Here is a 27,079-nt window from a genome sequence, read left to right as displayed (position 1 = left end):
CGTGAGCGATGATCCAGGGCTCTCGGCCAACACACACAGACCCACACTGGAGTTTTTGGTGAAGAGTAACAACAAAACAAGATTTTCTTCTTTTCTCGCTGTTTGTTGTTGTCGTTTGAGCAATAAGAAAGAAACACACCTTCCGGGCCAAGAAAAACACAATAAAGTAACGGTTGGCGGGGGGGGGAGTGCAGGGGGAATAGTAATAATAACTTCCCAAACGACTTGTCGTACACTCACTCACCACAAAAACGATATCATAATTTCCTTTAACGTGTTTTTTGTTTTTTTTTTCCCTCTTCAAAACGCTTCGAGCCAGGTGATTGTTGATGAAGTTTCAGTCGTTTCGAGTTTGTTTTTTTCGTTATGGCTGATAACGAAATGTTTAGCACTGAAAGTACCTTTCTCCCCTGGTGACCACACAATTGGACTTTCGTTTTGTTCGTAACTACTGGTGATTCACACTTTCACTCTTGTCGCACACACACACGACCTCGAGAAAACGAAATGATGAATCGAAAACCACAGTCGAAGGAAATTATAAAAAACACACGTGCACTTGAACAGCAAGTTTCGACTTGTCTAGTGCTGTGAAAAGACAAGAGTATTTTGTTTTTTTGAGAAAAACCACGATGGGGGGAATATAAGACTGATGGAGCAGTTGCAACGCGTGTTGTTGACCCTCTGCCGTCCAACTATGGAATGCCCGCCGAAGTTGGGCGCCTCGACCAGAACAATGCCTAGAGGTTGGGGTGACAGTGGCGGCGCCTGGTGGGAAATGCAAACGTCGTCTGCGCTGGCGCTTACGTCATGTGTTGGAAAAAGAAAATGGCTAAAAATGAAATGAAAAAAAGAAGAGAGAGAAAAGAAAGAAGACAAAAATATGCGAGATGATGAAATTGGCGGCATCCTAGTTCAGGAGAATTTTTTTCTGTTTCGTTATTATTTTTTAAATTGTATTCCAGAAAGCATTGTATTACCATAATCAACTTATGTGTGTAGATTTTTCATGAATCTAAATGTGATGTCCTGGTACCGACCTGAATAACAAAGGGTCATTATACCATGCCAAAAAGGATGGCATTTGATGTATTTCGTCAAAATAAATCGATTCATCGTTTGTGATGGCACGTCGACTTCTAATGGTAAATACTGTAACAAAATTTCAATATTAAACGATCGACTGACCTGAACGATGGCCAATTACCAAAATTGTGCAGACGACGTTAAAAGAAGAAGTAAATGTCGATTTCTTTCTTGAAGTTTTACAGCCAACCAAAAGTCGATAATTTGAAGAACGAACATATTCAGAAGCTGATACTTCACAGCGTCTATGGCTTAATACGTCGTCCAAAACGATAATGTGGTCCGTACTGGAAAATCATGGCCGGAAGGAGGAAAACGGAAGTTCTATCTGGAGTTGCCCCAAGTCTCGCTTCATGTACGAAGCTTACAAGCCAAAATGTGTCCTCAACTCGGTGAACTATAGCCAACACATGGACGAAATAAAAACATTGTCCCCCCACCCCCCTCCTCCAACCTTGCTCGTCACAAGCAATCAAGATTCTTGGGGGAAACGGGACTAATTATTCATTACTTGGCGTTGCAGTCTCTATGGTCATCACCGGCTGATATACGCAATAATCAGAGCGGGTCTTTCGCGTTGGCTATGATTTACAATGTCTTTAATGAAAAACAAATGGAGGCCTGTATTCTTATTAACGCTTACACGTACGATTATGCGGTAAGACAACAGGATTACTCGTAGAGAGGATTTGTCAGTTTTGTTAATCAAACTCGTATATAAGCCTATATAGTCTTCGTACAGTTGAATGACATGCTATCCGTTTTTAATTACGTATATACAAAGGATAATCAGGCTTGATTTACACTTGTATCAAACTGTTGCTGGTGGATTATTGGCAAGAGACTATATGCATGTTTGAACCCCAGAGACATCAACGACCCCCTTCTGATTTCTAGTGCGGGCACATGTACACACAGAGAAGAATCCTTGGATGTTTCTTGCCCAACTTGGCTGGCAAATAATAACTCGTATATACATAAGCCCTCTTTTGGGAATTAATTAGACGTTGAAGCGCTTTTCTATATGCACGATGCGCACGTGAGGACACACACGCTGACTGTTGTTTTTTTTCAAAGGAAGCGTTTCGGCTGTATATCCTTCACAAGTGCAAAGTACTATATAGATGTGTATATGCACACCATCAGCTTGTAGTTTTCTTATGAATTTGGAAACAAAAAATATCTTTTGTACGTGATCTTTTTTGATAAAGAGGTCCTTTGCTTTTCGATCGTGGCTGTAGCTCACAGATGCAGGGAGAAAATGCTGAAGCTTATTGTTAATGTGAGAGCTTTAGATAGACTTTAGCATGTAGTTGAAGCTGACGCATTTTTCTGGGGAGGGGACTTTATATAGGCGCATTAGAGATCTAAAAGGCCCGATAATTGCAAAGATTTAGTATAAGTTTGAGCTGTTCTTCACAATGTTTGTTGATGCACTGCTGCTGTTTCGTGGTTGTTTGGGTATTCGAAAACAACATATGCTGATCAGCGATTGTGTGGACCACTATAAAGAATCTAGGTCACCTTGACAACCGGCTTCACGGTTTTATTTTTTTTTCCTTTTCTTTTATACAGTGGCCAGATGAAAACTAATGCAGCTACCACTGTATTAATCTTAATGAGCCGTTTCTTAAACAAAAACGCATGGTGATTTAGTTTGGTCGCTGGACTACTAATGATGGCGGACAAAGACGTGACAATGCGATTAAAATTTAGTTTAGTAAATAAACGCATGCTAATCAAAATATCGAATTGCATCAATTATCAAAACAGGCAAATTATTCGTGGCACGTTGAAAACGGGGGACGGTGTTTTACCTGGATGTCTAATCGCTAAGCAAAAATGGTTGGCCCCAACAGGCGATTACCATTAACATTTCCGAAAAGGGAAGCCATTTACAAATGTTTGCATGTAATACGCGTCACATTGCGAAATGACTCGCCACATAACGTCCTTGTTGCAGATTTCTAATTTCTCAGCTCATTTGGAAAATATCCGATCGTTATGCAATTGGTTTATGCGTAATCTGCAACCGACCTTTATGCTTTCCTGGCTCTTTCTCTTAAATCTCGATGCGTATGGGGCTAGTAATACAACACTTGTAAGGTGTCTTATTTCACATTGATGTACACAAAGCTTATCTACATACAAAAGCGTTCCGCATAAATCTTATCCGAAAACGTCCGGGATGGTACCGTATTGAAATGCACGTTGCCCCTCGGCAACTGAAAACATTTTTGTGTTGTTCCAGTTTTTTTGCTGTAACAAGATAAGATTACTGCTATTGAAATGAAGCGATAAAGTCCGAGTCTTTTATCTGCTTCCACGGTTGAAACAACGTTTTTCTTCAATTGTCATCTTATTTCATTTTGACATAGAAATGAAAATGTATATACAACCCCAATTCCGTGGTGTGCTTGTAAACTTGGACAAACCACCTGTTAGCCTGGAGAACGAGATAAACAATTCGGTCGTGCATGTCGTCAACGATTTATACAATCATTTCAAGAAAAAACGTTTGCCAATTTCTTTTGCTGAAAGCAAAAAGAATTTCTATTTTGAAAGAATTTTACCGTTCGTGTTTCCCACAGCGTTGAAAAAATCAGTCGGTGTTCTATATTCTAATGTTGTTGCGTTACTATTAGAAAGCGACGTTGGTTCATCGTTTATTGGCAAGGATCCAATGTGTGCGAATCAACTGGGTGTGTCCCCAAAATGTAAACATTTCCACACCAACCAGCAAACGGAAGAGTTTACGTGAACAAGCCGGAACGGCTAATGATCCGACCGTTTACGTATATAATAAGGTGGGTAAGGTATATAACAATATTTACATCAAGTCCGGAAACATACGATTCTGTTTCTATTGTTCAACGTACAGCTGACGGTTTTTTTATTCAAATTTCGCAAGCGTTCCAACCAGAAGAACTAATAAAAATAAAGATTTGTTTGTTTTTCTTTGTCTGTTTGTTATTAAGCCATATTACCTTTTGTTACAAGTCACTATAACCTTCTTTTCTTGCTTAATTTTTTTCTTCTGGTTACGCTATACGAAATTTAGATAGTCAGTAGTACAGGAGGTACCCGCATTTCCAGTGTTCTTTTCACGTTTTACTTTGACAACTAATTAAAATTTTCTCACGAAAATTTGGGAAATCCTTTGATTGCGTTGGTTATGCAACTCTTATCAGTTCCTCTCTTTCTTATACCTTTCGTCATTTTATTGATTACAAAATAGATCAATTTTAATTTTACCGGTGCAGTGTGGGGCGCTCTCGTGGCATCAGTCGAGGAATTATACCACCAACCCGAAAGAGCTGATACCTTTTCGAACCACAGCACAGACACTCGTATATACAAAATTCTTAACTAGAATGAAACATCTAAACATCGTAAAGGCCATTTAATAATCAAGATAACGAGGAGCCTTCACAATTCGCTATAATAATTGCATCGTTGCAAATGCTAGCCTGTACCACATTGCGAATAACCTCTGCTAAACGTTTCCATTTTCGCAAATCAGCCAATCAAGAACATCACAGTTGAGTGAACCTGCTGCTAACGTAAATACGTTAGAGCCCATCGTGTATGTATATAGCCAAACTAGAGAGAACCTGTTGAAAATGTGCACGAGTTTTAAACTTTTGGGTCGGTAAACTATCCACATAGACTACGTCGTGAAATGTAACTTTTACCTACGTATACGTCAGGCATCATCTGGGGTGATGTACTAAGAAAGAAAAAGACAAAAAAATGACACGCACTTGTAACGCGGGACGACTTTTTGCCTGTCGTTTGAAGTCAATTTTTGCTTGAAGAGGCGCGTTAATTTTCTAGCAAACCTCTCACTGTAATGAAAGTTTGACATTATTTTGTGAAAAGAGGCAACAGCAAAATAAGATGGAAGGAGGCGGGGGGGGGGGTGACATTTCAAGATGTATGTACCGTAAAGTCCTATATACGTCAAATGCAACTCTATTTAATTAGCTCTTTATGTACAACGTGCACACACACACAGCACACTCTGACGACTGGACGAATTGTGATGAAATCACGTTCGGGTCGAAGAATCAGTCACCGGAAACATTACGCACGTCTTTTCGCTTCACTTTATCATGGCTGTGTGCTGACTGCGTTTGTCAAACAACGAGATGCTTCTAAAACCGTAAACAGCGAGGCTGGATGCATTACATGTCACAGACATAGTCCAATTGTGAGCATTGAAACAAATTCAATTATTCAATCAATTCGAAATGCTCGACGAAAATATTGAATCAAACAACACACGCGTGTATATGTTTTTAGCCATAGAAAGTGATGGCGTCTCATTCAATCGTATATCGGAGCCTTTATTGATTTTTGTTGAAATCTTGGCACTTTTGATGAGCTAAATTTGCCGACCCTTTGACGACTGGGTGTCGCCTTTCGACGTTAGTTACTATAACAAGATGAATCTGGGACGTGAGGGGGGAGAGCTAAAGACAACAAACAACATGGATCCTCAAGTACACAGTATACAGTGCACAATCAGCAATAACTGTGAAAACAAATTGTTGTTTGTCTCGCCCTTGTTTTCGGCAACGTCCGCGCAGTCTTCCTCTTTTCCGTCGAACTCGATATCCCATCCAATTAGGACGTTCTTCGATGAACTGTGCGGACATGACGAGTATAGGCTATGGATCTCTTTTTTTCTGTTGTATTTTTGTGTATAGATTAAAGTTGATTGGCGTCACGTTACTTGTAATATAGACATTTATACAACACAGTGTAACCTCTTTATAGGTTAAAGCAGCAATAAAAAAAAAAAAAGAATGGCATAAAGAAAAAGAAAAAAACGCCTTTGAAGAGACGGTTGACAGCCTACCAATTGAAATGTGAATCAAAGTGGGAATCAAATGATTTGAACGCCTGCCGGAAACCAATAGAGCAGTCCAATATAATTGGATGTTGCCTACCCTTTTTTTAAAAAAATACATATAACATTCACACATTGATTTCTTTCTCCCCCCCCCCTTTTTTTTTTGTTGTAATCTTCTTGTTTCCGCTCGGGTTCCTATAAAAGTCCCATCAAGCTGCCTTTCAATTTGGGCATCACTTTTTTTTTTTAAATCGAAGGAATGCGTCATTTCTATACACATACAAGACAGCTATCGAATTTTGTGTTGCAATTCAACCGAAAGACAGGTCCTTTTTTTTTTTATTATTATTTGGCCCCCAACATTTCAAAATTCAATTCTTTTCTCGACGTGCACGGCTTTTTCTTTCCCGTAAAGACATTTGCCCTTTTCTTTTTTAAATACCAACCGCAGTAACAGAGACGTCTTTCCCCGACAAATGTCTGAACAAAAAAAAAGGGGGGGAACATAAAGAATTTCTTTCACATGCAAAGATTGACAATTGAGGATAGCATCCAATGGTTCAAACGCGTATTATATTGGCGCGCTGTATATAACTCTAGTCTTTAAAGGCTCGATCGATTCAAAGGGCAGTTCCCCACTAAATTGTTGGGATCTGCCTTATATTCGTAATATTAGCATCTTATTGAAGATTCTATTCATCAGAAGACAGACGCACGGCAGTATACATTTTAGAGGAGGCCCTCGCAGCCAAAGAGTTCATCGCCCTGTTCCAATGGCGCAGGGTGTGGGCCATTTTGAATGATTGAATCCCGCCCTTCGTTTTAAATCACCAGCGCGGATAGAATATTTAAAAATCGAAAGGGGAGGGTGGCCGCAGATTGACTATATCTAGTAGACGTGAATAAAATAGGAAGGGATTGAAAAGAAAAATAAAAGGGGGAAAGGCAAAGTGGGCGACAACTTCCTGACCTTCGTGACGAATGTGACTTGATTAAGCCGTGTTCTACCGCCGACTTGATGGCCGACCCCATTCGCCCGGCATGCCCTTCTTTTTCCAAAAAGTTCAACAAAAGTTTCCTTTCTTTTTTTTTTGCGTATAAGAAACAATTTGCATAATCAGACCTCCCTCGAGTCAGCATCGTCGTATAACAAGACTTGTCAAAGTGAACTTTCTGAGGGGGGGGGGGGGCCCAAAAGCGTCGTGATGTCTCTATACATGTGCCGGGTGCGCTTAGTGTTAAACAAGTCAAACTGAAACGAGTCAATCAACTCGGGTTACACAAAAAAAGTTTTATTTATTTTTTTTTTTAACTTTTATTAGGCTCTGTGTACATTAACGTCTATTATCTCGAATGTAAAATATAAGAACAAGTTTCTTCCTCGTCTTTATTCCGGCCTTCGTTTGCGATTAAAGCATCGCTGAATTGCAATCAACATTTATTGTGTTTAAATGCTCGGATGAATTCTGACGACAGACGGGAGGGGGTGGGGGGATGTAGAGGATCAGCCCTAATTATTGACACGCAGACAAAACAGCACCAATAAACGATGGATCCGTTAGGGCGGAGCTTTTAAGGCCAGTGGGATTATCACAGCTGATGAATCAGCCATTATGTCTATTCAGCGATATGCGTTGGGAGGGGTGGACAAAACGGAGAGAGGGTTCATATAAATGATGATCCAACATCACGCTATATAAAAACAACATATGTGGCTGAGACTTTTGCGGAGGTGGGAAAAAGGCGTGGGGGGGGGGTGCGGAACAGACTGCCAGCCGGATAGATCGAAAGAAAAAAAAGTTCGGGTCAACACCAACTTGGATTGCAATCCTGTGTCTGTATGGTAGTAGTAAGGGGGGGGGTGGCAGACAAAACGAAAAGAAGAAGAAGAAAAAAAATAGGGAGACGGAAGAAGGGAAGTTGGCAGCACAGATGGATTGCGTTCACATTATAAGCGACCAAACAAGAGAATAAGGCGAGCGGGCGCGTGTATGTTGTGTGTGTGTGTGTGCCCTATTTATTTACGCATTTATGTCGTTACAAGACCATGTAATGTATTCCTCACTTTCAATGATAATGGAAAACGGGGTTAGCCTTGCTCCGCTCTATATAGAGTAGCCGGATCTCTTTTCCTTCTAATTGAATTCACTCGTGTCCGTCTTGTTACAAGTAAAAGCTTGTGTGTACAAAGCGGCCGGCGGACAGAATAAGTAATGACGACTGCGAATATCAAGGGGATTGTGTGCTACGGCCGTCGACCCGCCCTCCTTGCGCCGCTCTTTTAGCCCGAGCCCAATCTCGTTCTGTGCCGATCTTGTTCGTCGGTTACTCTCTGAATATAATATCCTTTTTTAAGCTATCGTATATACCGTGATATGCCTTGTACATGTGTATATTTATAGCATAGCTAACAGTGACTACAGATTTGCGAAAAAAACAGAGAAAAAAAAACAAACCCGGATCTTTTCTTTTTGAATATATTGGTGCCATAAATCGTGAAACGCCTCCAGTTCCATCGTGTCTTTTTTTGTTTTTAATGACTGGAGGGGTCTCGGAGAAATTGGGTCCGCCCCAGTTGTTTTTAATACGTCTCACATTTTTGCAATAAGAAATTTAAAGCCAACAAACGAAAAGAAATGGGAAACATTTCTTGGAAAAAGCGAATAACGTCTGAAAGATTCAAAGAGAGAAAGGTACACACAGCTCGACCCGATTGTTTATTGACTCGAATGAATCGTTGAAAATATCGCGCTTCTTGAAAACTGTTCAACACGTGATCCGGGAAAAAAAAAATGAATAATAATAATAATAAAAGAAAAAAAAAGAGAAAATGTGAGCCAGACTATTTTGTCAAGTGTTATTGCGTAAAAGTGTCGGGGGGTACATGATAGGTCCATCCTTATGTTTATCATGGCTGTTCCTTTCTTAAAAAGAGGGCAAGCCCAGACGGATCTACAAGGGATTGTCCTTTCAAATATTGATAGAAAAAATCACGCACGTCACGAACAAATATTCTGTACACGAAGAAGAAGAAAAAAAAAAGTGGGGGGAGGGGCATGAAAAATAGTGAAATCTTATGCATACACTGATGAAATATTCAAATACAAGAGGGTAGCCACGGTGTAGTGAAAGTCACCAAGTGTCAACAGCAGCTTCGTTCTCTTCAAAGTGGTGCTAAGAGAGCTGTTTGATATAAGGCTGCTGTTGATGGATCATATCGTGTTTTATATACGCCACTCTTTCCCCCACCCCCCTTTTTTTGTTCTCCTTTCTTCTTATGTATACACAACACAGTCTATGCACATCAACCGAACAATAATATAACGTATACGACTGTATCAATATTGATCCATCAAAGAGAGAGAGAGTGCTGCTCACATGTTGCCGCCCGTCCGATGTTTGGCAAATCATTTTTCTTTCTTTCAAGTCCTTGATGGCTGTTTTCCGGCCCGTCCAAGAAAAAGAATATTGCTATAAAAGCAACTGGCACTACAGTTGATAATATAGCATACCAAGAGAAAGGCTCTATTGGTTCGCGTTCTATATATATATATATGTATATACAAACGGGAGAAGAAGAAAAAAGAAAAATGGGAAGTTGTTTGTTAAGGCGCCTCGTACATTCCGGACGAGTTAAAGCTCAAGTTGTTTTTCCTTGTTGGAGAAGGGCTGATGTGCAAACGAGAGACTGTGCAAAGACTTTTTGGCCCTTTTATACGATGATAGTTGATCTCTTTCCTAATATTACATTTCTAGCAGTTCTCCAAACAGCAAAAGGATTTTAAATCCGATCGTCTATTTCCTCTTTTTCATTTGGGTCCTTTTTCTTTTTCGACGTTGCTAGCAGCTCCTATAGGCAAAGTGCAATTCGACCGTATCACTGCCAAGGACAGTGGAATAGCTGAGCAGGGCCCAATGTCAATTAATTCCAGCTCAGTGTCGGCCGATTGCATCCGGGCTCGGCCTCTTGAGAAACATCCGTCGATAAAAACACTGGACTGCAAGGCTGGTGTATATCCGATGGCAAATTGCTGCGTTTTAATCACGATTTGCTTCGTGAATCAAAGCTTCTGGACCGTACACTGATTTATGCGCTGCCTTTGCTATCTTTTCTCGTAAAATAATAGACAGATGGATGACTTTGAGTATGCACACACACACACACACTACCAGACTAATGGGCACAACAGTATGTGATGCTCGGCTGACGATATAAATCCTTTTTTTTTTTCAAAACATTCGAGATGCCAGTTGGGGGAGGAGGGTAGAAAGACGACGAATTGAATAAGTAGAGGGTTCTCTTTTTTTCTTTTTCAGAGAGAGCATCAGGAAATATATGTACAAGAGAAGGGGGGCGATGCTGTGTGCATCTGTCACCGTCACACCGCAATCAATAGACAAAACTCTTGATTCTCTTCTTTTTTTTTTAAGTCCCTTCTGGTAGGAGGGGGGAGGGGGCTGTTGTTGTTCAGGGTGAATGCTTTTGATAGACTGTGTGTATACTACTATATATACACGCGCGCATAGTGTATGTGATGTAGTTGAATGCATAAATATTCGTTCTTTTCATGTATTTTTCGTATGACATCATCATCGTCACGGTTACAAGCGACGGATTCCAACTCAATGAATCCATTGCGACCTTTTTTTTTTTCTTTTTCTCTCTTTTTGTTAACAGAAAAGAAAAAAAAAATTGAAAAGAAAAAGAAAGAGAAGAACGGAAATACAAACGAGACTACATTTCATCCGAAACTTCCGGCGCAACATTCAAACCACACGGACCCAACAACATGTATGACTTTGATAAAAGGGCAGTCGTTCAATTTCTTTATGGCATACAGATACACTCAATTGAAAAAAAGAAAAACCTATTTATGAAAATGGCGCCGTCATAACAAACAACTAGAGTTCTTTTATGGGTCAAAAATATTAGATCATCGACACAATTACACAATTCACGCGCTCTAACCCTGTTTTTCTCTAGTGCTCCTAATGTACCTCACTTAACTTTTAAAGGATTGCGCACTGCAGTGGCGAGACAGCCGTGTAAATGGAGATGCTCAATCATTCGTGCAGACGTTCTATACAGTTCTATACACAATACATTCGAGATACAAGTGCGCGGGGCACACAAGAGGCAAAAAAATGAAAGCAACTACCCCAAACAAAAACACAAGACGTATACACACACACACACACACTCACACATGCTCAATGGGTACTGTAAGGGGTGAGCGGGCGAAACAAAAAATAAAGGGACCAGTAGTCGATCGATCATTTATGAGAGAACAATCGTAATGCGGACAGACACTCGCTAGATCAAGCGTCTGTGTGTGTAGCACTGGTCCCTAAAATAGACACACAATACGCATCATTCAATATACACAAGCAGCAAAACACAAGAGACAGTTCATCTCTTCTATCGCCTCTGTTTAGACAGCGCACACAACCCAGTCTGTAGATGTGTGCAGCGCTATCGGTTTGGCTTTTGTATTCATACGCTAACGCAAAACTTGATGCGGGGAGACACAAGAGGCACGCAAACTGAAACTGCTTTATTATTGATGAGTTATCCGTTGAATGATGAACGCCAGCAAATGGAATAGAATCAAGTTGCTGAGAGATAAAGTGGTGGCGTCACTGGCGGCCGTCTGGAATGAATCCGTTAGCAGTAAAGTTGTCGCCACCTGGCCCACCGAGTTGTCAACGTCGTTATCCGGTTGGGTCAGACCTTTTAATAGCAATTTGATGAAGGTGTGTTGGATTTTTTCTTTTCCTTTTTTAAATATTAAAAAAAAAGCCCCGCATGTATTTGTGTGTGTGTGTGTTTGTGTGTCTGAATGTGACGGAAGGTTTCCTCTCGTGTTGTAGAGCGAGAAGGTATATAGTCTTTAATTAATTGTATGTCTCGATTGCTGTTGATGATTGTCAAGCTTCGGCCCAGGCGCCACCATCTGCAGGCTGTTCTTCGTCTCGGTAGTCTGCGTTTTTTTTTTTGTTTAATAAAAAAGAAAAAACGATTCAAAATAGATGGTGATTCCCTTGCTGGTACGTCGATAGAAACTTTGGATATTTATTCTTAAAAAAAAAACTGAGATATGATGTGCAAGAATATATTCAATCGTGCGGAATAGAACAAAAAGTTGAGCCGCGAGCAAAGTTTGCCTGATGGACCTCAACTTTTCCATATAAAAGACGCTGTCCGATTTTTTTTTTAAATTTCACTTGACACAAATAGCCCTCGCCAGAGCAGACAAAAAAAAATTCAATTTGTCAAACTCGAATAAGCGTTTACGATTATTCTGTCTTCATTCTTTTTTTTTTTTTGTCTATTACTTTCAAATTTGAATAAACGATTTTTTTTTTCTTCTTAAATTCAAAGGGACCAGAAAAAAAAAAGGACAAAAATGAAATTGTCTCTGTGCTCTGGATGTGTAAAGCGATCGAATTTGAATTCACTGGCGTGGTAAGAATTCAATCCAAGTTATCGTGATTCTTCTTTCCGTGACTGTGCTGTAGAGATATACGGGGGTGAACGAAAAAAATAGGGGAAGGAGCTTTCGCGACAAGTGAAAGTGCGCAATAGAAATGAAAACGCGTCTGTTTATCCGGTTTGTATATTGTCGCATAAAAACGGTGGGGGAGTGCGCCTATCTATTTACGCTGTGTATATAATATATAAATCGATATCGGATTATTTGCTTCACTTTTACCATCGCCAGTCTATCCGTGTGATGACGTCACACACAAGGGGGGAATAAAAAAATAAAATAAAAAAAAGTATAAGAGCAGTGCGCTTTTCCATGTTCCACGCGACATCCAATCTTGAAAATTCTACGAGATTATTTCCGTTCCTTTCTTTGCCTGCGACTAAGAAGCGGAATAAGGATAAAGAGAGAAAAAAAAAAAGTAGGCCATCGGAGCACTTTGTTGGATTAAAGATTTCAAAAAATCATCAAATCATTGCTTCATATCAATGATTTGATGCGTTAAAACTTTTGTTCAATCCCCTCCTTCCTCTGTCAAACGCAAAAAAAAGTTTAACTTTGATGTCTGTTACAAACAAAAAAATTGATAATCCTATGGCTATACTTCCGTGCATCATTAGCGCAAAATGATCGACAAGTACGTGCGCTATAACCCCACCGCTTCAGTTCATTCCGCATTGAAGGAGAAAGGAGATGGAACAAAACACAAAAAAATATGAAGTTGTGCAAGTTAAATCTAGCGTTGATGAGAGGGTACCGTAAGTTTAACGAGGCCCTTGTTTTCTCTGGTCTTCCCTTTTTCTAACCAAACGAGTGTTATGACACGGCTTGACAATCATGCACCAACAAAACAGAGACAACAACGCCAATTGACCCGTGAACGGACAAACACAAAAGAGAAATCCGAACGTCTGTGCGTGTGAGTGTGATTTGTTTTACCTAATGCGGTACCAACCGCTTGATTTCATTCATTTAGCGTTAGTGTGTAAATAGTTTTTTAAGAAAAAGCGGAAACTGTTAGAAAAAAGCGCGCAATTCAAATTGTTGGTGCTTGTAAAGTAAAAACAACCTCTGTAGCCATTAAAAAAAAAAAAGCCATACATGTTTAAGCGAACAGCTGTGTGAGTGGAAGCCATTGCTATTCAATCCACAATTGACTTTATTTGTGGAAAAATGTAGTGAAAAGCGATTTCGTTTAGCTTGTAGAAAACCGAGAATAACCCGTCAAAGAATGTAATACTAGCAGTTAACTGTTAACGATGTTGTATAGCATCGTTTTACCCTGCATGTCATACCTCGGGATAGTAAAATTTGAGTTGGGGAAGTTGGACTTACCAGCATCGAGCAGATCAGCCTGACGGTCGTTGGCGTGGGGTCTTTCAACACCCAGTTTGGAGCCTCCTGGCCTGCTGGCTGTTTTGAAATTGATTTCGTCACATCCAAACCACCATTTACCAACCGGTCGTGGATAACCTGGCTGGCCTTCGTCCACCTTTTGAAATTATCAGAAAAAAACAAAAAAAACATGAATTTTTGGTTACGGGATTTTAATTTAAAAAAATAAAAAAAAACTTAGAAATAAACTATTTTCTGTGGCCATCGTTAAAACATGAAAAAGGTCAGCTATTCTTGCAACGTCATTCGTTGAGATTCAAAACGATTTTTGGTTTTGTCGGCGTGAGTGTCAATAACTGCAGCCTTAGCGGAAAAATAACGATGCAATAGTGACTGGCACACGCCCATCGGCAAATCATTTCCAATGCAAAATAGGCAGAATTATCTAGGCGATCGGCGGGGATGCCATGTCGAAAAGAAATATATATATTTCTTTTTTTCTTCGTTATTTTTGTTAGTCCCACCGATGTATAGACTGAGGGATTTTCATTTTCGTGATCGATAAACGGCGGATCCAACGACGCAGAGTTCAATATAGTGCACACTACCCGCATATTACTCAGTGCAGGCTGCAGATGTTGGGTTTCTCACCCGCACGTTTTAGAAGAGAAAAAAAAAAAATCCATTTTTTGATGGGGGAATGTTTTTGAAATGTCAAACAGGGAAACGCCTGATGCTGCTGTTTATGTACGGCATCGAAATGATCCCATTTTCCCTAGCCAGACAGTATTTCAAAATGCCTCATTGAGACCGCATTTATACCGGCACGGAACACGAAAAAGAAAAAAAAAAAAAAATAGGACAAAACATTTAGAGAAAAATCAGGAGATAAATAACTTCTTCATTGCCGTGAGATTGGCGTTAGAGAAAAAAAAAACGTTCTGATTTTCTTTAGAAGAACCTCAGACATGCGGCAGAACGTTTGTTTTGATATACGTTCGTTTGGGTTGACTAGAAACTTGATTGGTACATACGCGAACGTAATGTACATAACCGACAGATGATTTGAATGTTGTATAGAATTACTCGATCCTATTAACAAAACGGGCACGTACACTCCCCGGCCAGTTATCAAAGGCTACCGTCATCTAATTATTCCAACCCTCATCTTTTTTCTTTCTTTTTTCAGAATGATCCAATTAAACCCGAAGACTTATTATGACGCTATGATAGTTGCGTGCAAACATAGCCCATGTTTGGACTTGGACCTTCTCGGCCAACAATGCGAGGCACAATATTTGGACAGGAATTTTTTTTTTTTTTTTCCCCCTTCCACTCTCAGTTTTAATTACCTTGAAACTGCGGTCGTTGAACCGCCAGTATTGGCCGTTTTTGAAAAAGTAACTGTAGCCGTTAGTGAACTGGAATGCGGCGTCCAACGAGTTGGGTAGACCTTCCCAATTGGAGATGTCTTTCGGGTACGTAGACTTGATGGGCGGCTTCTGAAGTGGGTCGAACCGCCAATATTGGCTTCCTATTACAAAAATCCAATTTTTATCGATCAATAAAGTTGAAAAAATAAATAAAAAGTTACGTCTGTGTTTACCTTTAAAGAAATAGATTTTGCCGTTGCCGCTCCATACGAGCGCCGTGTCGATATTGGCCGGCACGCCAGCGAATCCTTCGGATAAATCTTTTGGATAGTCGGCGTCCAATTGGAAATTCGTATAGCGCCAATACCTCGAACCCTTTTGTTTTGTCAAATGTTTCACATTTTTAGAGTTGCGCGAATGAATCGCATTTATTGGACACACAGGTGTTAGAAATACCTTGAAAAAATAGGTCCGGCCATTTGTCCATGTAAAGGCGGCATCGATATTGCCGGGCAAGCCCTCCCAATCAGCCCGGATGCTACGCGGATAACCAGGAGCTACAGACTCGGCTTCCAATTTCCAATATTTTTCGCCTGTTGCAAATACGTCCATTGACATCAGCCGTTAATAATCGAATAAGAATGGGACACGTCGCACATGTAAATTAATGCAAATAGTCATTCAAACCTTTGAAAACGTAAGCTTTGTTATCGGGACCCGTGAATATGGTGTCGACTTTTCCATCACTTCCGCACAGCTCGCTGTTGCCTCGGTTGCCATCGTCGAAGGTCACCGACGGTGTCGTCGCCCTACCCGGGAAGGGTCGGAAACTGGTTTCTGTGGTCACAGCCACATTCTTTTTCTTGCCATAAAGTTGCTTAACGATTGAAAAGATAGAGAAAATCAAGAAATGTTGGAAGGATGTCTTTTTATCACAAAAGAAAAGGCTGATTTGCTTTTTTGAACGGGTAAGCCCGAAATCAAACGTTCAACGCCATCTAGTGGAAAGATTTGCAATTGTTATAAATTTACCTGGATGGCTACGACGTCGTCATTGTCCAGTTTGAAACTCGATTCGTAACCACGGTAGAAAGGCGCCATAAGAGCAGTCCGGACGTCAGAGTGTGAGAGTCCCAACGAGTGGCCGAATTCATGGGCAGCCACCTGGAACAAATTCGTTCCTGTGCGTAACGGCCAAACGTTAAAAAAAAATAAAATTTAGAAAATGATGGAAACACGTACACGAGAGAAATTTATTTGTAAAACACTTGAAATGCATAGAATAATATTTACCTTTGTAAGAGTTGATGGTCCACGTTTCGGATTCATCAAAATGAGCATCGCCTCCGTAAATGGGAAAGTAAGCGTGAGCCAACGTTCCACCAGGTCCGTCAAAGGCGTCACCATCTCCGTGTTCTCCTGACTCAAAACTATAAACACGAAAAATTTGTTTTCAACAAAAACTCTTACTTTTGGGTAAATCAGAATTTAAAAAATATATATATATACAGTATATATATAATAATAATTACGCCATTGCTACAACCGACTTGGACTAACAATGGCCTTTAGAAAAGACTACCGGCTATTGTCTGGAACAAAACAACAATGCGGCGGGCTACAGAATGACGCGTCTAGAATGACGCCAACATACTGTTATCCATCAGAAGGCATTCAAAAATTCGCGTTGCATTGAAGCATTGAAGGGGAAAAAAAGATCAGCGAGCAATGCCAAACGAAACAAAACCAAAAATTCAAGGATGGTTTTTGGCTCTTACTAATTTTTGCCAGTTGCCACAGAAAAGAAGAGATTTATCTTCGTGAATACAATTGTTGAATACCTGTCAGAGAGGAGGGGGGGGGGGAAACAAATTACAAGTTGCGTCATCTTACCGGATTTCGATGTGAACTTTGCCAGTCTTCAGGTGGACGAAGGTCAATTCGGTCACGTCCTCCCAAACCTGGAAAGCTTTGGCAAGTTCGCGATCCACGTCGGCAGTCTTAAGAGCCGACGGGTATTTCGTAATGCTGTACGTCAATTGTTTTACACGCCAACGGCTCCCTGCGTGAATGCAAAACAGGCAATTTAAATATTCATTCCGAGGAAAAGCCATTAAACACACCCACCACACCATTGACCGGTATTAATTCGTACACAGTCAAAATAGGAGAAAAGAAATTCTTAAACTGATTATATTCGAAACGCGTGCGGATGACTTAAAGTAGCCATTGTTTTTTGTTTTTTTAACACACCGTTCAAAATCGCATCGAAGGCAAAACGATATTCAAATGCCGGCCCTTTATTTTTCTTTCGAGTAGAGAAACCGAAAAAAACAAAAGATTTAAATCTTTGCTTGACATGTAAATAAATGCGGCGTGGAAAGCAATTGAACGTTGTGTGTCGTCACAATAGGCAACCGACTGACCCTAATTTGTTCACCATTTATTTATTTATTTTTTTAACTTCCCAGAGTGAAAGTGAAAGTCTGTTTGAGTAAAAGCTTTCTCTCTCTCTCTATGCCTTAAGCGCAATCAAACACAAAGGTTAGACAACTATCGCACAGGTGTACAAATATTGTCACTAGTGTGCCGGAGAGAGTGAACCAAACGCTTCCCGACGACTTCACACTGCACGACAATCTTTTCTTCAAGGTTAACCGTAATCAAAAACTGACCCAAGGTTTTTTTGTTTTTTTTTTAAGTCACCAGATAACAAGTGAGCGTCACTTTTATTTATTCAATAAAGTTAAAACGAAATACCTTGAAGAGCGTAGCGCTTACGGCGAGCCGAATAACCGGTCCCCACACGATCCCGAACGCCGCAACGCGGTTTACTCATCCACGTCGATGTCTCCGGGTCTAAAATACCTGTAATTAACATAGATATTATTTTTATTGAGTGCTATAAAATAGTCATTGCTTAGAAAAAGTCAAATAAATGATGTCATATTTAAGACGTTGAACTCGAGCCGGTATAAAACAGGAAAGAGCTAATGATTTTATCTCGACACGGATGTGGGTTTGATAAACCAGCGAATTCAACGCATTCGTTATCTCTTATTACGGCGAGAATTATGTTTTGCAACTCCTTATTTGAACGCGTGTCCCACGGATTTTACGTAAACGATTGTCAACAGAGAAGAGAGAAATGAACGCAGTTCAACTGCTTTCAACCAGATTTTCAGACGTGAAAATTAAAGGACGGCCATTTACATTCACCTGTGCTGAATCAGCTGATCATGATTTAGTAAAAAAAAAAAAGCTGGAGAAAAGGAAGAATTAAACACAGAAAAAAAAAGGGATGGTGGGTGATAGAAATGCCCCGCAGGCCAAATTCCATCACAGAGAGGAACGGCGGACACATCCGGGGCTTGATGTTCGGGACTGGTACACAACTCGCAACGCCCTCTTGTATCCGCGCATGGTGCGCTTTACGTAAATCCGAGGTTTTGAACAGTGGGGGAGACCCACCAACTAACAAAAGACTTTTTCTTTTAGGACCTGATTTACCGAAATATCCGGTCACGCTGCCAGACATAAACGAAACGCAGCGCTACGCAACTTGAAATCTGGTTATTTTTTGTGGGAGTAAAACAAAAAGGGGATCCGTAATGATTATGCAAATGTCAGCCATTATTAAGCAAAAATGATTTTTAAAAAATCGTTATATTCATTTGTACCTGTTTGTTTCAGTCCGGCAAAAGACTGGAAATCGATGATGGCACGACGGACAGATTCGCCTGAGATCAGAGCACCGGAAGACGGGTTCTGCAACGCCGGATCTAGGTAGCCGAACCTGGCTAGGTACATCTAGCGACACAAGAAAGAAAGAAAGAAACAATCAAATGTGATTCACTTTCGTTTTTGTTATCATTGCGGAGAACTGGGTCACCGCGACAACATAAAAATCCTATTCTCCCACTCTAACGCTCTAATAAAAGACAAAAAATTCGATACTAAAAATTCACCAACAACAATCTAAAAATAGTTGTCAGAATCGTACAACGTAATATCTTTAAAAAATAAATAAATAAAAAATACCATGGCTTGGGTGTCGGTGGAGACTGGAGCGGCGTCGAGATGATTTATCGCCAATAACACGACGCACAACAACGATACGAAGCGCAACATTTTTGTAGAGCACCAAACAAAGTTTAATATCACAATGTACATCAATCGAAAACTACTCCTAGACGGCACTCGTGTAGTAATAAAAACGAATCTCTCGCCGATGTATGTCGCACATGGGGGATGGATGTTTATGTCGTTCAAAATTCGAAACGAACAAAAGGGGAAAAGAAGATGAAAAAAAAAACGTGAAGGGAAGTGCAATGGATATTGGTCGGTAGCAGAGAAATGAATGAGTCCGGCTCCGTCAACCCGTCGGATGATTACTTATATACGATTGCAGTGCGCGGGAACCCGAAAATTTATGGGAGGGGCTTTCTCGTGTATGCACGCTTTCACGACAAGTCACGTGACTCGGAAACGCCAGCCGCAAAGACCGGAACGCTAACGGAGTCTTGAACCGCCAGAGGGCCTTAGTCATCGCAAAAAAAAAAAAAAAAGCTTGGGAGATTCCTTCAGCGTCCCGCTCGAACGTGTTTTGAGAGAGCGGAATTTCGGCGTGACTCATCGTTCGGTCTACGGAAGAAGGCGGAGTTTCGGGCTAGTATTACGGAATTTGTAATTTTTCTTTTGCTTCAAGTCATTCTCGAGGAAAGCAAATCTTCACCAGGAAACTGCAGCTTCCCTTTGTGTCAACGTTTGACCTCGATCTTAGTTCATCCGCACTCGAAAAATTATTAAAGAAAAGAGAATACGAGTTTCTTCTTCCGGTTTTTTTTTTTCGAGGAGGACATCCGGCAGGAATTCTGCTTCGACGAATATTCGTGGGCGTGTTTGCGTTCACTAGCCATTGACCGTCAAAATCCTTGAACTTGATCACCACATTTCAATTGAAACGTTTCGCTTTGCCAATAACTTCTTTCAAGAAGCTATTTAAATTTTAGTGCCCAGTAAAAAATAATGTGCCATTAAGCCTATTCAATTACTAGGAATCTAATAAAGGAAAATAAAAAATAATTCGACGAATTTCAACCTTGATTTTTTTTTTGCGGTGTATTCTCCCGAGCAAGTGAATTTCGGCCCGTGAGAAAAACAGAATAAATGTGTTGTTCCGGCATTAATTTTTCGTCTCGTCCAATACTCGGAAACGTGTTGTTTGCCAATGCGAAGAAAACGCGGGACGACGTGTGTAAAGAAACGAACGGAAGTCATTTGGAACGGGTTTTCTTTTTTAAAAAAGGTAGTCAATAAAATTCATTTTTCTTGGAATCTATTTGATAGCGACACTAGCGGACTCTATAGAGAACGTTAAAAGACTTGGCCAGAGCGATTAAGTCAAGCAAAAGTCCTAGTCTGAGTCACGCCAAGAGAGAAAGCAAACGTTGCTCGACTCTTTGTTCACACACCCACTGGCAGTGTCCATTCTTCCAGTATAATGAGCCGGCGCATATTTTCTTCGTGAGTTTGTGTTGAAAGATGTCGTCATCGAAAAATTCAAAACCCACGTAATACGCATACGATTTTTAAATGACCTTCGCAATTCGTGAGCAAATTTATGTCAAGACATTAATCCCTAACGCTCACACGAGTTACCGCAGTGATAAAGCTATTTAAATCTGTAACGGACGTTCATTTTCGATTAAATTTTTACACGTTAAAATTTCCCTATTACATTTTTTTTTTTTTTTTACTATCATTCATAAAAAATTCCAAATGTGTTTGAAAAGTTTGGTGTTTTGGTTTTCACTTTTTATTTGTCCATGTCGCGGTTTTCCTTTTTTAAATATTATGAATTAACATACTTCCGGGACTTGTGGCGGTTCAAGTGTGAACGATTCGGGGAGGGTCCAGAGAAGATTTTCAAGATTGATTCTGTTAACATGGGGTTTGCGAGTCAACTCAACCAAATGCACGCCATACCAACTTCCGTCTGTCAAAAAACGGGAATTCCAGCTGTCAACCATACCCAGTAAAATGGCAGCCCGATGAATCACTCGTGATTTCGTGAATGGTAGTGGCTTACATTACAGTGAATTACTTACAAGACTTAGCCATGACTGATGCGCAAGACAAATTAAGACAGTTGTAAACTTATCGCATTAGTCATTTTTGAACAAATTAAAAAATCTTTTCTTAATAAAATTAGGACAGCGTCAGTAGGTCAGTTTGCATGTGAAACTATCCTTCACAAGCTAGTTGAATTTACACATCATATTATTGCATTAAACGATATTAAATAACCAGTTTTAGTTTAATAAATATTTAAAGAAGAACAGCCTTAGCGACAAACCAATTCTATTAGCTTAGCAAACTGTCTCTACCCCAAGGAAGTGGGATTTAAATTAACCAGTCACATTGCCTAATCAACCCAAACAGAACGCCGTATAACAAGCTTCTTGAACGCGAAAAGGGATACAAATAACCATAACAGATAACCAAGTTGAGGAAGTAAAACTTGGTCAAAACTGCGACAATTTGGCTGAGGAAATTCGCATAACGTTGGATTTATGACCGCTGATGTACTGACGACTGTGTAGAAATTCCACGAAATTTAGAGTAAATAAGAATAAGGACAGTATTCGAATGCTTAGTGCTAAATCTCTGGTTAATGTTATTCATTGCTTTGTACGTTGGTGATGACGCGTATGCAGCAAGCAGATTGCGGTTTAAAATACCTTGCTGGCAAAAGAAATACCTACCCGCTGGTCACAAACTCACGGCCATCTTGTGACCGTGCTACAAAGTAATACAAACTTCGTTATTCTTCTCACGGATAGGAAATTTGAAAATAGAAAAAAAAAATTCCGACGGGAAAAAAAAATTTACGTTGAAAATCCATTTACAAACTATTAACTAAATTAACTCCTAGCTTGATTACAAGGCAGTTACTCATCCTCTCTATCTGTTTTATTAGACGCGATATATCGACACCGCCACAACGTTCGCTTGTGTTAAACAAGAAAACACGATATAAAAGGAATTTGACGTGGATAAATATTAAAAAAATTAATGGTAAAAGAAAAATGGCCAAAATCCTCATCGACATACGGTTGCTGAGCGTAGCAATATCGGACTAGCCTGATACGATACCAAACCTTTCTGTCGCAACTAATACCTATTTAAACAGGCCACCGTGTTGAAACACATCACACATGGCATCCCCGTTTATTATCTATGCAGTTTCTGCACTGACCTTGCTTTCGAAGTGGACGCATGCTACAGAGTTGCTCCAGCTTCATTGCAGCTGTTCTTGTGAATTTGACGATGTAGACTGACACTCGTAGGGAAAAAAGCCGCTCTGAGAGAATTTCCATACGTTCAAGCAGCTTGACTTCGTCTCCATTTTGTCAGCTAACCGGCGATTCAGCGAACCTCGTAGAATGGATCTGTGAGGAAAAGAAAACAGAATTCATTAGAAGTAAAGCTATAGCCAAACGATATTTAACATTATAGCTTGTTACTATCCCACAAATTCCCTGTAATCATACGGATAAAGACATTGAACTGCCCAGTAGTTGTATAAGTGTCATTCAACCCAATCCTAATGTTGACCCTCAAAGCTAAAGGTTGGGGAATAAAAAAAAGTAGCAATCATGGAACTTAAATCAGCCCTTCGTTTGGATGCGAAGCAACAATAAAATTGTCTACGTTCAAAATATTTACACTTATCAGAACTGTCCAATTAAATAGATGCGAAAAACAAGTACCGAAAGGTTAAGAAGCAATCACTTGAGCCCTTAACTTCTAATTTGTTGTACCGTGTTCGATTCCAATTTCCTTCCAATTTCTACTCCCTCCCCTCTGACTCACTGCCCACCAAATGCTCCTCTCATTACCCTCCCTCCTACCCCTTCACCTCCTTCAACGTCACTCCCACCCCTTGCCCTCTTTCAAACTCACTCCCCGCTGACTAATTGTATGCATCACCTTCACCTCATCTCGTATTCTTCTACATCAGAGCGGAAAATTAAACATATTCATCGCAACGGAACAATAAACATCTCCACACCAGTCACTCTACAACATTTCATCTACAGCCATAATGAAAAAAATGCTTCTGGTGAAATGCCTAACTATAAATGCACAATTAGTTAAATGTACACGTATGACATTTACAAAACTACACATTATAGACCCTGCTCGATCTGTAGGCTAATACTGTTCACAACGTAAAAATCGACCCCGTCAACTTAGTTAGAGAATGTGAAAGCCCGTAGGTTGTTGGTTGGAGGCTCTAAAGCAGCAAATAATCGAACCATGATCCAATTCGAAACCCGCAATTCTTTTTCTAAACATGACACACACAATAACATTTTAAGCCATAAGCCTAGTGTACTGCTACCCAATCAACAGTAATTCTACACTTATTTTAGACTTATTACAAGTACTATGTAGTAGTAGTATCATAACCAGTACCACACAAAAATTGACATAGCTGAATAGACAGATAGAACATACTGCACAGAAAGAATTGGACTTACCAGAAACATTTGGATTGCTCATTTTTCCATGCCAGGATTAGAATTTGGTGCTGAAAAGAATGGAGGCTGGTTATTTACCTAAGTAGTAATAATTTGCACAAGAATAGACTAGCAGTAAAACTTAATTTAAGGTGACGCAAACTTTGCTTTACCCTTTGAATTACAGCGCCAAGTCCATTGGATTGATGTTCACAAATGCCCTTAAGTGTAACCTACAATGATTGCATAGAAAATTTTATTGTAAACAGGATGTGGAAATATTGGATTACTTTTGAGGACGTGCCGTACGTTCTGGTTTCGTGGTACAAGCTGTTGAGTAAGAGATTATCGCTGATCACCTGCCACATGATATGAATGCACAAGTCTAATTCAACTTCAAGATACTTTGATGAACTGTTACGGGGACCTGCAAGAGTCAAGTAAAACAATCTGTTAACTTTAGCGCAATTGAAAACCATTTAAATTAAATACCTTAACCACAGAACTAATAGATTTAGATAACGTAATTCTAGTGGAAGTCTGTCTAAAATCTGTGGGAACAATTTGTCGACATACATCACACGCTTGTCACCCACGTACTGCTATTAAGCGAATGGCTCCTCACAAAAATAGGACTGCTGCACGTGGCGCCAAATTTTTATTGCCGCTGCAATTTTTGTCTATGGTGGATACCATTACAGTAGCACTAATTCCTTTTGTTTAGCAAGCGAGAGAGGGGATGGGGTTAGAAAACAACCCTCTGCAAAAATTGCAGCGGTACAAAACATTTCCCGCCACTTGGAGTTGGAGGCGCCAGATTTTTTGGGGGGTTGGGGGAAGAAAATTATTTTGCATAAAGGGGAAAGGATACAAACGACAAAAACAAAAACAAAAATGTTTCGTTCCACAACCCTAAAATTTCGCCTGTAGATAATATGCAAAAACATAGTTAAGTTTAAGTATGGAGAATGGGCGATCATTTTTAGGTAATGGCGTTCTTAAGTATGGGGTTTACAAAGTTGCACGTAACAACAGAAAATCACCAAAAAGAAATTATCACTCCCTCAAGCCAACATGAATCCTGCTTAATTAACGAGGGTTGGCTAACACCAGCTTAATCAAAAGTCTTTGTCGATTTCGAATGACAAGAGATCCTTCATCTTCTTTTTACTTTGAGACTCGACTAAAATGATTGCGACAACTTTCGTTTGCTTATGAAGCTCTAAGACAGTTTATTTGTGTTTCGAAAACATTAGAAGAGGAAGAAGTGCATTCAAAAAGGTAACCAATAGTTCATGAAAATGGGATTGTTGGCGAAAATTCGTTAATTGCTTAACCAGTGCTTAACCAGCAATACCGACGACCCAGTTGTGGAAGTAGGAAACTTGAGTATAGACACCTGTATCAATAGAATATTTGATTTTAGATGTCAGATAACATTGCACGAAAAAGAATGACATCATACCGTAGTAACCAGGATCAGCACAGCCAATACCCCATGAAACGACACCGATCAAGAGGTTGGTTCCTTCATCGACGAGGGGGCCACCAGAGTCACCTGTGAGGTAACATTGAAAGATATTTAATTTCTGATTCAAATATCATTGCTTTCTGAATTTTACCTTGGCAAGAGTCGGCTCCACCTTAATCATTCAAGTAAAGGACAGAAAATAAGGATAAGGTGTAATGAAAATTTTCAAAATGCTTTTTGATTGTTGATGGATACCTAGACGGAATCCGGCGCAAATCATGGAGTTGGTGATGGAAGTAGCTCCGTAGCTGTCACGGCAAGTGGCATCGCTCACGATGGGGACAGTAACTTTACGAAGAATGTCGGGAATCGTGCTGCCACCGGACTAGAAATCAATTCAAGTTTGAAAGAAAATGCACTAAGTATCTGCCATTTCAAAGATTTGAAGTGTGTAAAGCCAGCAATTTTTTCCTTATATACTATATAAAGCAATTAAATATCGCAAAATGAATTACCGAGGTGGTGCCCCAACCGGAAACAACGCAGTTAGTTCCTGCAGCAGTTTCGGCTCCTTGGGCTGGGAGACGGACAACATTGACTTTGGTGTTCAACGAGAGTGGGGAGCTCAACTATTGTAGATGAAATAGATTTTGAAAAAAGTGTTAAATTATTGCCTCCAATTACGTAAATAAATACTGACTGGTGCAAATTAAACTATTTTTGCATACCCTCAGAAGGCAGATGTCGTTCTCCTGAGTGCGGGAGCTGTAAGCTTCGTGTCTGTTTAACAATAAAAATGAAAACTGTATTTCGAAAAAATCCTTGACACGCTTGAAATTGAATAAGGGTATACTAACTCAGTTTTGGACAAGATGTCGCTGTACTGCTCATCTCCGGAATCGATGGACAGGCTGTGTTCACCAGCAACGATGGACATGGATCCGACAGAAGTTCTATTTTCACGCAATGATTGTTAATGACCTTGTTCGTTTTTGAAAGAATCTGAAAATTTCTATTCAATGCAATTATTGCAACTCACCCGTCAGTGCAGTGAGCAGCGGTGATGATCCAGTTGCTCTTGTAGATGGAGCCACCGCAGATGTGGGAGCCCAAACGCTACACGATCACGAACGAAGTAAATTTTAACTTCACCTGACTTTTCAATGCGCCTTGTGAATTTTCAAGAGATTATAAATGTACATACCCTAAGGGAAATCTGGTATGGGAACTCATTGGGGCTGGCCTGGGTGCCACCGACGATCCTGTCATCATCAATCATGGGCCATCCACCACGCATAAGCACGCTGAGTGGCAGGCGGGGCAGCGTCAGCTTGCCAGCTAATGTCAACATCCAGTGAAATCAAGATGATTAACATTTTAAATTTAAAAAATAAAAATAAAAGAGTATTAAATCTTACCCATGCTGCCAGCCACAAGGGCGATCAAAAGGATAACAGATTTCATGTTTGATTCCAGAGCGTAAGACGAAATGAATCGCTTGCCTTAATGGCAGGTTAGCTTTTATAGGGAGGTACCAAATTGCTGATTGCGTTAAACACAACATCGTAATACTGGACTAGACTTGATCGTTTTTTTTTTATCAATCCCTTAACAAAAATCTAAAACAAACAACCAGCAATGCATTCTGCATTTTATCTTGTCCTCGACGCATCGTCTGCAAATACGACCTCGTAACCCAACCTGCATTCACGTTTCACTATACGAAAGAAAACAAAACATTTCGAATTTTCAGACATGGGTATTTTATAAAAGAGACAGACTAATTTTCATTGTAAAAGAATAGCCTAGCTAAAGTTCTTGTGGATGTCGCATCAAAATACGAAGCCAAAAAACAACGATCTATGCAATATCCCGTTTTTTTTTGTTTTATAATAAGACGTCACTGAGCAGGAGATATGCAGTTGGAAGATGTTCTTGTT

General features: G+C 40.0%; 2 protein-coding genes across 8 annotated transcripts; both read right to left on the bottom strand.

Moving 5' to 3' along the window:
* LOC116916797 (matrix metalloproteinase-16-like) lies at positions 1-24,301 on the bottom strand. 7 transcript variants are annotated; one of them, XR_006643278.1, is made up of 19 exons: positions 24,161-24,301; positions 23,959-24,095; positions 23,842-23,901; positions 23,690-23,767; positions 22,402-22,594; positions 18,821-18,950; positions 17,901-18,008; positions 17,034-17,202; positions 16,434-16,570; positions 16,173-16,321; positions 15,828-16,017; positions 15,597-15,733; positions 15,374-15,515; positions 15,120-15,301; positions 13,768-13,924; positions 5,032-11,675; positions 4,782-4,934; positions 981-4,700; positions 1-832 (listed from the first exon to the last, which is right to left on the bottom strand). XR_006643278.1 is itself a non-coding variant. In XM_045169381.1 (12 exons), exons 1-12 carry the CDS (start codon positions 19,311-19,313, stop codon positions 11,873-11,875), a joined length of 1,686 nt encoding a protein of 561 aa, XP_045025316.1. In that variant the 5' UTR covers positions 19,314-19,563; the 3' UTR covers positions 11,683-11,872. The 7 variants fall into 7 exon arrangements, 1 of the variants encoding a protein (XP_045025316.1); XR_006643277.1 differs by lacking the exons at positions 22,402-22,594; positions 23,690-23,767; positions 23,842-23,901; positions 23,959-24,095; positions 24,161-24,301 and adding an exon at positions 19,182-19,553 and having other exon boundaries at positions 981-3,861; positions 3,921-4,014; positions 4,074-4,700; XR_006643275.1 differs by lacking the exons at positions 22,402-22,594; positions 23,690-23,767; positions 23,842-23,901; positions 23,959-24,095; positions 24,161-24,301 and adding an exon at positions 19,182-19,553 and having other exon boundaries at positions 981-1,152; positions 1,208-4,700.
* A 579-nt stretch (positions 24,302-24,880) lies between these two features.
* Positions 24,881-26,715, bottom strand: LOC116916737 (trypsin-1). The gene is made up of 10 exons (XM_032922071.2): positions 26,558-26,715; positions 26,344-26,477; positions 26,179-26,255; positions 25,997-26,092; positions 25,868-25,919; positions 25,655-25,768; positions 25,395-25,524; positions 25,291-25,311; positions 25,134-25,226; positions 24,881-25,067 (listed from the first exon to the last, which is right to left on the bottom strand). Exons 1-10 carry the CDS (start codon positions 26,601-26,603, stop codon positions 25,012-25,014), a joined length of 819 nt encoding a protein of 272 aa, XP_032777962.2. The 5' UTR covers positions 26,604-26,715; the 3' UTR covers positions 24,881-25,011.
* Positions 26,716-27,079: the final 364 nt, after the last annotated feature.

This window comes from Daphnia magna, linkage group LG2, assembly GCF_020631705.1.
Source record: "Daphnia magna isolate NIES linkage group LG2, ASM2063170v1.1, whole genome shotgun sequence".
NCBI classification, from domain to species: domain Eukaryota; kingdom Metazoa; phylum Arthropoda; class Branchiopoda; order Diplostraca; family Daphniidae; genus Daphnia; species Daphnia magna.
The sequence above is the reverse complement of the archived record's forward strand: the minus strand, read 5'-3'. Positions and strand labels throughout refer to the sequence as shown.

Excerpts from the sequence above, each read along its gene's own strand:
- LOC116916797 (XM_045169381.1), bottom strand. The coding sequence starts at position 19,313 with ATGTACATTGTGATATTAAACTTTGTTTGGTGCTCTACAAAAATGTTG. Across the intron at positions 13,925-15,119 it reads TCAACGACCGCAGTTTCAAG|GTGGACGAAGGCCAGCCAGG; the intron begins GTAATTAAAACT and ends TAATTTCAAAAG. Across the intron at positions 11,926-13,767 it reads GGCTGATCTGCTCGATGCTG|ACTACCGAGACGAAGAACAG; the intron begins GTAAGTCCAACT and ends AAAAAAACGCAG.
- LOC116916737 (XM_032922071.2), bottom strand. The coding sequence starts at position 26,603 with ATGAAATCTGTTATCCTTTTGATCGCCCTTGTGGCTGGCAGCATGG. Across the intron at positions 26,093-26,178 it reads GCTGCTCACTGCACTGACGG|AACTTCTGTCGGATCCATGT; the intron begins GTGAGTTGCAAT and ends GCGTGAAAATAG. Across the intron at positions 25,525-25,654 it reads CCGGTTGGGGCACCACCTCG|TCCGGTGGCAGCACGATTCC; the intron begins GTAATTCATTTT and ends ATTGATTTCTAG.